The sequence below is a fragment of the Bos javanicus genome, chromosome 17, assembly GCF_032452875.1.
Source record: "Bos javanicus breed banteng chromosome 17, ARS-OSU_banteng_1.0, whole genome shotgun sequence".
Lineage (NCBI taxonomy): Eukaryota > Metazoa > Chordata > Mammalia > Artiodactyla > Bovidae > Bos > Bos javanicus.
The window spans coordinates 69,500,153-69,512,496 of record NC_083884.1 but is presented as its reverse complement, the minus strand read 5'-3'; the positions used below and the strand labels follow the sequence as shown (position 1 = coordinate 69,512,496).

Sequence of the window (12,344 nt, the reverse complement as noted above, 5' to 3'; positions counted from 1 at the left end):
AAAAAGTAAGACAGCGGCACTTCTGTTCTGAGGGTTGAGACCTGTTCCCTGCTGCACATTTTCAAACCTTTCAAAAGGCTAGATTTTACTCCCAGCTCCTCCCTTTTGCTGAATGATCCTCACACAGGAAGGAGAACACTACCCATGGACTCACGGTAAAACTGAAGTTTACCAAAAAAATAACAAGACCCCCTCCAACTCATTAAAAAAGAAAAAAAAGGGCACTGCAAACTTAAAGCCAAGGCCAAGGTCTTACTTTCCCGGATCTGGCATCTGAGTGCACAGCAAACGCAGAGACTGAAAACTCCTCCGAATTGAATGAATATTTGCCATCCCCATAAAAACAACTTCACAGTTTGGGTAATACTCTGGAGAGAACAATAGAGAGAACACAAATATGGTGAATTTAACATCCACAACGCCAAGTTCAAAAGGAGCAAACTAGCTATAAAACAAACCCACTGTGGCTGCTGACGAATGAAATACTGGTGTTTGGATGACTATTAGCCCAGTCCTTTATGATGAGATGAAAACAGAGCTTGATTTTTAGCCATCTTTTCAAAAAGGAAGGATGTGTGAAAAAGACGTGTGGATGTGTCAGTCGCTCAGTTGTGTCTGACTCTGCGACCCCATGGACTGTAGCCTGCCAGGTTTCTCTGTCCATGGAATTCTCCAGGCAAGAATACTGGACTGGATTGCCATTCCCTTCTCCATGTGAAGAAGAAACTGACAAAACAGAAGCTTTTATTTAAAAAAAAAAAAAAAAAAAAAGCTGTGTACTTCCACTTTAGGGCTTCTCAGGTGGCTCAGTGGTAAAGAATCCACCTGCCAATGCAGGAGATGTGGGTTTGATCCCTATGTCAGGAAGATCCCCTGGAATAAGAAATATCAACCCACTCCAGAATTCTTGCCTGGGAAATCCAATGGACAGAGGAGCCTGGTGAGCTGCAGTTGATGCAGTCACAAAGAGTTAAACATGACTGAATGACTGAGGGCACATGCACACACATACACACACACACACACACACTCTTCTACCTTACCCCAGGTTTACTTCTTGGGCCTCTGCTAACTTGCATCTCTGGAATCTATATAAGAAGAACCTACCAGAACCATGTACTTATGCATTCAAACTCTGTGCTCAAACTGCTTTTTTCAGCAATTAGTTCACACCTGAATAAGGAATTTAGTGCTCTACCTGCTCCATTGGCACACAACTGGCACCCAAGAGGTCCCTCCTTGGAGAAAGGTCCCTCCTTGCAAACAGTAGGGGTGCTCTAAGTCAGGACTGAGGTGCTTCACTAGAGTTTTGTATTTACTTCAATTTCTACCCCATGTTTTTCAAGTAAAAGCCATGTGAGGACTTTTCTGTGGGGCCAGTGATGAGCATACCCAATGTCAAACACAATAAAAAGCTTTTAGAAGGCTGAGAAATCAAGCCACCAAAGCAGCAGCTTCCAAACTTAATAGGCCTTCTTAAGGGAGAGGACTGACTTTCCTTATCACCAAAAGGCTGGTACCAGGAAGGAAGAAATCTGCGGTTTCACTGCACTCCCTCCTCCATGTCTCCCACGAGAAGAGCATGCAGTACTGTGAATCCAAGGAGCTGCGGCTCTCTCAGGACTGCCCGAGGAACATGGCTTTGCATTCAAGTTGAGAACTAAGACCCAGTCGGGCATGGGCTGGACTCCCAAGGACAGAAGCACCGTGCACCTCACCTGGGCATTCACAACCTCCTCCTTTGGCTCGGTTTGCCACCGCGGCTGCATAGGAGCGTGCGTCCAAGATCAAAAGCTTCTGTGGCTGGATGGCTAAACTCTCTGCTCCTGAAGCATTTGACAGAGAAGAATCTGGGGACATCAGGAGCAGGAAGAAAAAACGAAATGAACCTGTCTCTCCCAGAATTGTTGCAAAATAAAAACGACAGGCACTTATTACAGTACCCCAAAAACTCAATTAAGTGAAGTCCACCTAACCCACACTACCTAAATACAATGGGACTTCTCTCCCGAGTTTTCTATTTTGCCTACCATCTCTGATACTTCGGTTCTACCTAGAATGACTACAATGAAAGCCCAGTATTTCCCTCATGGTCTGGAAACACTGTATAGGTCCCCTATCACATGCACAGTCCATCTTGTCACGACGGCAGAAAGACAACACTCTAGTGCTCTTAACCAAGTTTGAAAGAGAAGGTCTTCTGGTTTTTGCCAAGACCCATGACTCCTCAAACAATCCCACTAACTGAAGCTTCACTCTCACTCTTCTATGAAACCAAATTCTGTCTTAAAAGAAAAAGGCCATTTCAAGAAAAGTTTCTCAGATGCTACAAAAACTTGCTGCCAGAGGCCCAGGGACTCCTTACCGAACTCCACATCAGAGAGGTCTCCTGCACAGGGGAAGTCCCGGGGACTGTTCCTAGCCGACGGCTTGCTGCCACCGGATCGGGAGTCGGAGGCACAAGCTTTGGCTACGGACTGCACCAGGTGCTCATCGTCGGCGTTCCTCCAGCCCCACCAGCTGACCTCTGGCTGTCCGCAGCGGGCAATGACGGCTCCGTTGCTCTGGTGCCTGTGCGGGGAACAAGACGACAACTGCACCCAACCCCGTGGCCCCATGCGGATATTCTGAGCTCACACACAAAGTGCCACAGGAGGCTTTAAATGCCTTAATGAATGCTTGGCTACAGGCATGTGATGGTTAGCTTCAAGGCCTCCCAGGGCAGAAGTCTTATAAACCATCAAGAATAATGAAATCTATCTGGATCTTTCTGGATTATCATACCATTTTAGAGACCTTTGTAGAATAACCAACAAAATGATAAATGTGTATTCTTACAGAAAACAAAATATTCATAAAGAATATATGAATAACTACTTTTGGAAAATTAGGTAAAAAATAAAATACCAACACCACACTAATTCTGCTACTTAATAATGAAGCATTAATCTCTTTTTAATACTACACCTGCATATCCAAGCTTAATGGATGCTAAGACAAACATCTGTTTCCTCCTGACTTCTGAGGACCCAGCATAGCAACTGTGCAATTATGGCTGGCTTGAGGATTCTTTTCAAAACAAGATCCCACATTTGGGACTGAAATATTTACCTGGCCCACAGTGGACTGCTTTACAAAACCTCCTGAGATTTCATGAGTCACAACTGCTCTTACTATAGGCAGATAGCTCAATGAGCCAGTTATCCTTCCGTAAACTCTTAGAAGGAAATGAATAGCATAAACATCAATAAGCCATACTCTGATAAGATCCTTTTTCACGAAAAAAAAAAGACCAGAAATCATACTCATTGTCTATCCAGGCTTTTCCTAATTAGGAATTTTAGTAAGGTAATTTTAGCAGCTAAGAAGTTGTAAGGGTAATGTAATTTGGTGACAAAAAGGAATCAAGCTCTAATACATATCACAACATGGATGAACCTTGAGTATGTTATTGCTCCAAAGTGAAAGAAGTCAATCACAAAAGACCACATTATGATTCCATTTATACAGTGTCCAGAACAGGAAGATCTATAGAGATAGCATGTAGATTTACTGATAACCCAGAGCTAGGGAGTGTGAGGAGGGAACAGGGAGTGTATGCTAATGGGTCTGGGATTTCTTTTTAGGGTGGGGAGAACGTACTAAAGTAAGCGTAGTGACGGTCGTACAACACAGTGAATATACTTAAAAACACTGAGCTATACACATTAAAAAAAAGGTGAACTGTATGTGACAGCTCAATAAAGCTGTTTAGATGTTATAAAAGTAGTCAGTTCACTATAAAAATGAGTAAAAAGCTAGTAAGCAAAAAATTTTAATATCTCCCAAATTCTATATCCTAGAGAGAACAATGTTCTTTACTCCCATTAAAATTGTTTCCAAATACACATTCATCCACATAAAACATATGTGGATGTTTTATGCACAGATGGGTTTTTAACAGACTATTGCATCTATATGTCTTGTTCAAAGGACAACGTGAGAAAGTTTTTTGTTTTTAATCCTAAAACTCATAAACAATAAAATTAAATTTGGCAACAATAAATTCCACTGGAATCATCAGTTTGTTTGTCATTTTTAAATCCTCCCTCATTAGGAGAGACAAATAATACAAAGTACTTGTGTACTGCCAACACAACAATTAGGTCAACTGCTGAACGGCCGAACTATAAATAAAACCTCAGTGATTCTTAAAGGGCCTACTAGCATACAATAATAGATGCTGGGTAACCAATGAGCTGAGGGGCGGCAGCTCTTTACAGAATAGGCTGGGGGGCCTCTGCTGCACATCCTTTTTTTCCGAAATTTTTCCCAACAACGCTTGAGAAGAACAGTAGATGGCACTCGTCAGCCTGGGTCTTGGGTTTTAAGGGTCATCGTATGATAGCTAGATCACAACTGAATTGCTGCAAAAAGCAGCTTCTGCAGTCATCTAAATGCTTTAGGTAGCATGAAAGAGAACAAGAACACTGTAGCTAAAAATCACTAGAGTGTTTCTATCATTTTAAAATAGAACCAGGAAAAATAAAACTTAAGATGTTCAATGGATGAGTCCCCTACTAAACAGTGAATTCTTCAATTTTACATAGAGAAAGATACAAATGTTTAAACTATCCCAAAGTTAGTATTAGTCAAACTCCCTAAATGACTAGAAAAGTTGCTGAGTCGTGTCCAACTCTGTGACTCCATTGACTGTAGCCCTCCAGGCTCCTCTGTCCATGGGATATCCCAGCCAAGGATACTGGAGTGAGTTGCCATTCCCTTCTCCATGAGATCTTCCCGACCCAGGGATGGAACCCGGGTCTCCTACGTTGCAGCAGATTATTTACCGTCAGAGCCACCAGACAGCCCCATGACTAGAAGTTTCTAAGAATCACTCAATGCAGAGTGAGAGAGCTGTGACTTGCACTACAGATGGGCAGCCTTTGCACTGTCTTGCCGTGTCAACACAATCTCCATCTTCAATAATAAAGCTAATTAAGCACTCTCTCGTAACCATGGGAGAAAGCACTGATCAGATGCTGGTTCAATGTGGTGCTTTCAAGTAAGTGCGGCCAGCAACCTCAGGAGTCATTAGCGATCTACAGACAGCTACATTCAGTAAACACATGTTGGATTCAGAAGCATCCTGCCACCTGAGCTAACAAAGCTCATTCATTCCCTCTAGCATAAACTCTGGAAGGGAAAAGAAGCTTCCCATGTTTATTCTAAGTCTTCGGCCTACACTTTTAGGCCTCTCTACCAACAGGAAGAATTTCACTGAACGACCCTTGCTTTGAGATGAGAGTCCTTTCCCCTTACGCTCAAAGTCAGCAAACTCCGCAAATGACAAGGGCTGCTGATCTAACACAGCTGCTGGCCCCACAGCAGCAGCTGGCGGCTTTCCCTGTTTGAGCTGGGCCGATCACTGATAAGACTCCTAAATCCTTTCAGCTTGCGCTGCTCTCTAATTCCTGTGTCAACCTTACCACTTGAATGATAGGTAAATTTGGTGACCTACTTTTCTAGAGGTGTCTGAAAACAACAGTGATGAAAACTGAGATTGAAAATTTAATGGGTTTCCCTGGTGGCTCAGATAGTAAAGAACCTGCCTGCAATGCAGGAGACCTGGGTTTGATCCCTGGGTCGGGAAGAACCCCAGGGGAAGGGAATGGCTACCCACTCCAGTATTCCTGCCTGGAGGATTCCATGGACAGAAGGGTCTGGCAGGTTACAGTCCAGGGGGTCACAAAGAGTCGGACACGACTGAGCGACTTTCACTGGGCCAGAAGTAACTGTGTACTTTCACATCTCTCCCTCTTTGGGATGGCCACTAAAATCTGCCTTCCATGGACTAAGAAAACAAGCTGGTTACCTCACTAGGAATTACACAAGAAGTTTTAAACCCCTTCTTACCACCTCAGTATTTCAATGGACTTCCTTCTGGCATGAGCTTCTAACTAAGCCTCACTGGTTTGGCCCAAATTCAAGGAGAGTCCATAAAGTCTGCAAACGGGGAAAATGAAATGGGGACTGTGAATATTACAAGGACATCTGAAATTGTTCCAAAACATGAGGGAATGACTTCTTAAAAACTTCACATGATTTGTGAGAACTCAGCTAGATAGTCACTGAATCAGAAAAGCAGCCCTCAGGAATACAATCTACTCCAGACACTGATTAGGAAGCCTTGTCTTACAGAGTCATTCAGATGTCACAGCATACCTGTGAACTGAGAACATCATGGGAACAGACTGAGGTCAGTCAAGGAACTTGTTCAAGGTGCCACAGCAAGGCAGAGAGAAGACTTGAGTTCTAACACCTGTGCTTGTTATCACACCACCACCCCTTCTAGAATTTGGCTCCCTTGACTCTCCTGCCTCTGATCTCCAGTATCTTCTGACCAGCCAAGCGCTACCCTTCTCTAAATGCTCCCTCTCAAAACAAACTTCTTCCATGTGGCAATATTTTAACCACAAAGACAATCACAAATCTACATCCCCCATTCTCACTTTCCAGGACTCATCTCTCTCAATCCAAAGGTCATCAACTGAAGCTAAAAGCAGTGACTACATTATCTTCCCACAGAATGTCAGAAGAGAGCTTGCCTGGTGGCTCAGTGGTAAAAAAAAAATGTGCCTGCCAATGCAGGAGACACAGGTTCGATCCCTTGTCCTGGAAGATCCCACAGGCTGTGGAGCAGCTAAGGCCCTTGCGCCACAGCTACTGAGCCTGTGCTCTAGAGCCTGGGAGCCACCACCGAGGCCCACTGCCCTAGAGCCCAAGCTCCGCAATAAGAGAAACCACTGCAATGAGACGTCTGTGCACCACAACTACAGTAGGCCCCACTCGCCTCAACCAGAGAAAAGTCCATGCAGCAAGGAAGACCCAGCGTAGACATAAGTAAACATTTAAAAAAAACGTCAGAAGGATCTTAAAATAGCAAATCCAGCCATTTTTTAATCAAAATTTTCTTTTCAGTGTCAACTGAATCATCAGGTAGTGTTGCAGTGAAGTACTGACTGGTACATGACTGGATGAACAACTCTAACAATAAGGAAGTATGCAGTAGCCTGGAGAGCTCCCTGAGCCCACCCCACCCCACCCCCAGGCTAGCAGCGCCAGAGCACAGACCAAGAGCACTGGGCAGCAGCACTAGAGCGAGCTGGGCCGGCCAGGCTTCCTCACCTGTAGACGACAGCAGGGATGCGCTTCCAGGACCGGAAGCCTGCAACACTTTCCAGTTCTTTGTCAGTGATCCAGGCAGGCACTATGAGCTCCTGTGGATAGCTCCCACACAGCCTAACAGGGTTGGTGAGGAAGAGGGAGAAGGGAAAGAGGAGGAGAGACTCGAGTGAGCCAGGGTAAGGGTGTGCATCAAGCTACCCCAGAGCCAGTTAAAAAGGCAGCAAGGAGCAAGACTTGAAGTTCCGCCCTGCTTAGTGGAGTGGGTTGCCCTAAGTGTTATACACGTCAAGTGATACTATCTTGGATTGTTCCACTTGATGCTGCCTTTTGGAAATCTGGCCATCTTAACAATCAATAAAAAAAAAGGGAGTTGAGAGGCACTCACTCTACTGTAACCATTGTAACCAATACATGGATCATTTCTAACTACACAGGTACCCAGTTCAACTGCAGAGGTGGAAGTCTGTTACTCTACCAGGCCCTCAGTTTTTCAGGGAAACATAAGAAGTGCAAGAGCCCACAGTTTCGACTTCCCAGAGACCTCATAGGATTACTAACATGCTGTTTGATGTGAACCAGACAAGGTGTCCTAATTGTAGGTAACAGGTGCAGCTATGGGTATACAGATGCAGCACGGCGGGTCAGCCCCATATGCATACACAATCACAGCCCCATTAAGCCAAGTCAGTGATGTGAGTATGCTATTAATCATCATTTCTATAAAACACACTTCAGAACTACACTTGGAGGGCGGCGGGGGGGGAAGCCAGTTTTTTTTTAATTTAATTTTTATTTTATCTTACAGTTGACTTACAGTGTTGTGTTTAAAAAAGCTGCTTTCATTAGGGAAAATATTAGTAGGTGTTTTGTTTGTCTTACTTCACTCAATATTCGGATCACTATACTCCTGTCCTCTAAGTATTACATTATCCAGTAGTCAGCTCTTCACCAAGTGAGAGCTGCTCACTTGGCAGATAAGCAGTCTCCAGTATAGGAAAGGTGGGTTATATGTGAGCAAAGCCTGTTGCAGCCTCAGGCTCCCTGAGGACCCCCTCCCACCGTCATTCTCTCCTTTGACTTGTCAGCTGAGAACAGGCCAAGGTATGACTCATCTGTAGCTCCTGATTCTTGGCAACACCTCCTTGGCCAAGGTCCATGTTAAGAGCTGTATATAGTAATTAGCTGTAGTTTTTCCAGCAAAAAATGAAATGCTCTGATGGCTACCCACAAACAGTCCAAGAAAATAGCTATCATAATCTGAGGCAGTTGGAAAGATAAGAGAGTGATTAATGTCTCCAACTGCTGCAGGGGAACTTAAGAGGAGAGGGATACGTTAATTTAAAAATTCTGGACAGTTTTCTTTCATTTTATAGAAATCTGAATCACCAAAATCATAGTTAATTAACTGCCCTTCCCTATCGAAGTTCTTATACGTTCCAAGGAAATATTTAATAATGGTTACACTAGTATTTAAAGGTTACACAATCATAGCTATGACATTAGTTTTAGATCAATGAATTAAAGAACAGAATAAGACTTAAGCCTTTTCATACGATCTGTGGTAAAAGTACGTAAAAACCAGCTCCTAAGTGTTTTATCGAGTAGTGATAAGGACAACAGAAACTGCCTGCCTATAGGTATTTAGACGTACACGTGCCAGAAGAGAGGCCTGGAGGGGAATGGAAGGAAAACTCCAGGATCCTACTAAGTAAGAATCTCTTTCCACTCCAGTGATAGCAATGGAAACAGAAGGCTCAACAAGTACTCTGAAAATCATGCACTTATATTTAATAAATAAAACTGTTTTGAAGAAAAATTTTAAATTCAAATGTTCTGCCACATGAGAATTGGGGTTTCTTGACAAGGCAGCGGTCATGGAACACAGGCCACAGGGACCAAATACAACTCACTTGTACTTCTCATTGATGTTAGAAATCCTCCAGGCGTTGTTCATATCAAAACCCATCCGCTCCACCTCATTTTTAAACCTTGACGTTACATGTTCCCCTAGGGACCAAAGGCAGACAGGAGAAAGGAAGAAATGAGTACGATTTTGCAAAACAGGTGGAATAAAAGCACTGGTATCCTTAGTTTTTTTTTTTTTAAGTATTATAATAAATACCATATTTAGTTTTAAAAAAAATCTCCTGCTGGGCTAAGATTATTTAAAAAATGAGGAAATTAATTCTGATCAAGAATATTATCTCTTCAATTAAAAATAAATTTAAAAAATTAAAAAGGAATTTATATTATCTCATCTAATCACTACTATCAAATTTAAGGGCAGTATCACTGAGCGCATGTTACAGAGGATAAAACAGACTGGGGAGATTATTACAGCAGCTCTGTCTGATCCCAAAACCCATGTTCTTGTCACTATACTGGCTAGCTTCCTATTTCCACACTCAGACTGATGGTATACATAAGAAATAAAATCAGTAAGTTCACCAAGACGAGTAATATGGATCTGTAACTCCTCAGGAGAAACCCTCTGGGCCAGATTTCAGAAACTGAGCTTTCTGGATTTTAAGGTGGTATATGTATTATCAGTTCAGTTGCTCAGTCATGTCCGATTCTTTGAAACCCCATGGACTGCAGCACACCAGGCTTCCCTGTCCCTCACCAACTCCTGGAGTTTGCTCAAACTCAATGTCCATCGAGTTGGTGAAGTCATCCAACCATCTCATCCTCTGTCGTCCCCTCTTCTCCTCCTGCCTTCAATCTTTCCCAGCATCAGCATCTTTTCAAATGAGTCAGTTCTTGGCATCAAGTGGCCAAAATATTGGGAGTTTCAGCTTCCGCATCAGGCCTTTCAATGAACACCCAGGACTGATCTCCTTTAGGATGGACTGGTTGGATGTCCTTGCAGTCCAAGGGACTCTCAAGTCTTCTCCAACACACACTTCAAAAGCATCAATTCTTCGGCTCTCAGCTTTCTTTATAGTCCAACTCTCACATCCATACATGACTACTGGAAAAACCATAGCTTTGACTAGACAGATCTTTGGTGGCAATGCTGGGTTAATGATCTCAAAAGCATTAAACAAACATTAACATCTTTACAGTGCAAAACATGGATAACTCAAACTAAGTGGGTTAAATAAAGCAGCAAATAGCTAGCTCAGATGAAGTCAAATCACCAAATAAAATTAAAATCTTTGATTTTCAGAACCTTATAGATTACAGAATTGCAGTTAAAAGATCATGGGGTTCCCTGGTGGCTCAGTGATAAGGAATCTGCTTGTCCATGCAGGAGATATGAATTCAATCCGTGGTCTAGGAAGATCCCACATGCCTTGGAACAGCCAGGCCTCTGTGCCACAGCTATGAAGCCTGTGCTCCAGAGCCCAGAGTCGCAACTACTGAACCCACAAGCTGCCAACTACTGAAGCCTGCACTTCTACAGCCCATGCTCTGCAACGAGAGAGGCCACCGCAATGACAAGCCCGTGCACCATAGCTAGAGAATAGCCCCCATGAAAAGCCAAGCAATAACAAAAACCCAGCACAGCCAATAAATAAATAATAGATCATAAGACTTTAACTGCCTGTATCCATGAATCTCAAGAAACTACCATACTTCTAATCAGAACGCCGAGCATAAAAGAACATCCACCCAAAACAAGTATAATCTGCCTACATTTGCCCTAGTGGATTTGGCTCCTTCTTCCTTAAAGACAGCGAGCTACAAAGGCAGAAATGAACTAAATATAAAAGTCATTAAATCTGAAATATTTCCTTCCATGAGAACAGAGGCCTAGAACAGTAATTTTATGAAGAACAAACAACAACAAACCACTCGGCAGTCCCTCTAACATTTACAGCTTACAGCCTGAGAAGTAAACACTGGCGGGGCCGGGAGAAACTACGTGGCAAAAGCACAGAAGAGCCGCACGGTGACCAAAGCTTTGCTCTCCCCGGGAAAAGAGCTTCAGAGCAGGAAACAGCAACTACCCGAACGACGGACAAGTCTATCAAACTACTTCCCATTTAAACTGCTCTTCTTGAGCTTAAACTAGGTATTGTATGCTTCCTGAAGGAGAGCTATAAAAAGATGAGGTTCAGAGATGCAAGAGGAAATAATCAACTGAATCTATTCCATTCTGGCAAAGTTTTAAAAGTGATATAATCTTTCAAACAGGAAAAAGCTATCTGAATTGGGAGTGCCATCTGTCTACAAACTGTAAGGAATGGTGACCATCAAGAATTCTAGACAGGGAGTCTTTTCACTTATAATCACAATACAAAAGCTGTAAAACTATAGCAACTTCTAAGTTCATTAACTAATGACAAGTTTTCTCCCAACTTGGAATATAGTTCCAAGTCTCTGAAAAATGTAAAAAGGTATTTACTTAGTGGTCATTTACATTAGTACCCCTATCTTAATGGACACCCAGACACCCTCAATAGAACCCTATAAATTCAAGAGTAACCATCTCCACCTCCCTCCCTTTCTCCTCGGGCAGTTTTCTACATAGAACCACTGCTCAAGAATGGGTTTAGAATTCCCATTCCCAGCATGAAACTGAGCTACAAACAAACATATACTGAGTAGCCATCATTTAAAAAAATCTGTTATTTCAAGTTCCTTGAGAACAAAGAATGAGTTTAAATTCTTTGTATTCTCTAAAGCAGTGACTTCATCAACTTTGAATCCGACCATCACAACCTACAGTAAGAATGTTTTACACCACAATTCAACACAATGTATTTTTTAAGAGTTTCATAAAACAATACTGACCCTCGCTATGTGTGCGACTCATTGATGTTTTCTATCCTAAGTGTTTCATTTCATACTTCATTTCTTAAAACTTCAATTTCATGACCCACTGGTGGATCACAACCTGCAGTTTGAAAACCATTGCTTGAAAAAAAACTGAGCAGCATACTTTACATACACAGAGTAATTCAACTGGCTTTTGCTAAACTGTGAGAAGTTCACTTGTGCTCATCCTGCCAGAAAAGTGCAAGCCAAGCACAAATATTGCTGGGTTTTCCTTAAGAACTCCCTCCCCTCTTAGAATTCTCCTATCTCCACCAATTCAACATCAGATATGCTGTAATACCCCAATTTATTTGTTGCTTTTTATTTCCATTTCGACCCTTCCTATGGGCCTTCCCCATCCCCAAATGAGGTCTGTACCTCTTTAACGTTTTGTATTTCTTATACTACATACA

At 42.7% G+C, this 12,344-nt stretch overlaps 1 protein-coding gene across 16 annotated transcripts in view; it reads right to left on the bottom strand.

The window, feature by feature from the left end:
• MTMR3 (myotubularin related protein 3) overlaps positions 1 to 12,344 on the bottom strand; it is a 129,892-nt gene that overhangs the window by 17,188 nt on the left and 100,360 nt on the right. For 15 of the 16 annotated variants that reach the window (XM_061385311.1, XM_061385319.1, XM_061385305.1 and 12 more), the window contains 5 exons: positions 9,078 to 9,174; positions 7,168 to 7,281; positions 2,366 to 2,571; positions 1,719 to 1,850; positions 257 to 368 (listed from right to left, as the gene is read on the bottom strand). In XM_061385311.1, the coding sequence (XP_061241295.1) occupies positions 257 to 368; positions 1,719 to 1,850; positions 2,366 to 2,571; positions 7,168 to 7,281; positions 9,078 to 9,174 (661 nt within the window). The remainder of the gene's footprint in view (positions 1 to 256; positions 369 to 1,718; positions 1,851 to 2,365; positions 2,572 to 7,167; positions 7,282 to 9,077; positions 9,175 to 12,344) is intronic. The other variant, XM_061385314.1, reaches the window with a different exon arrangement.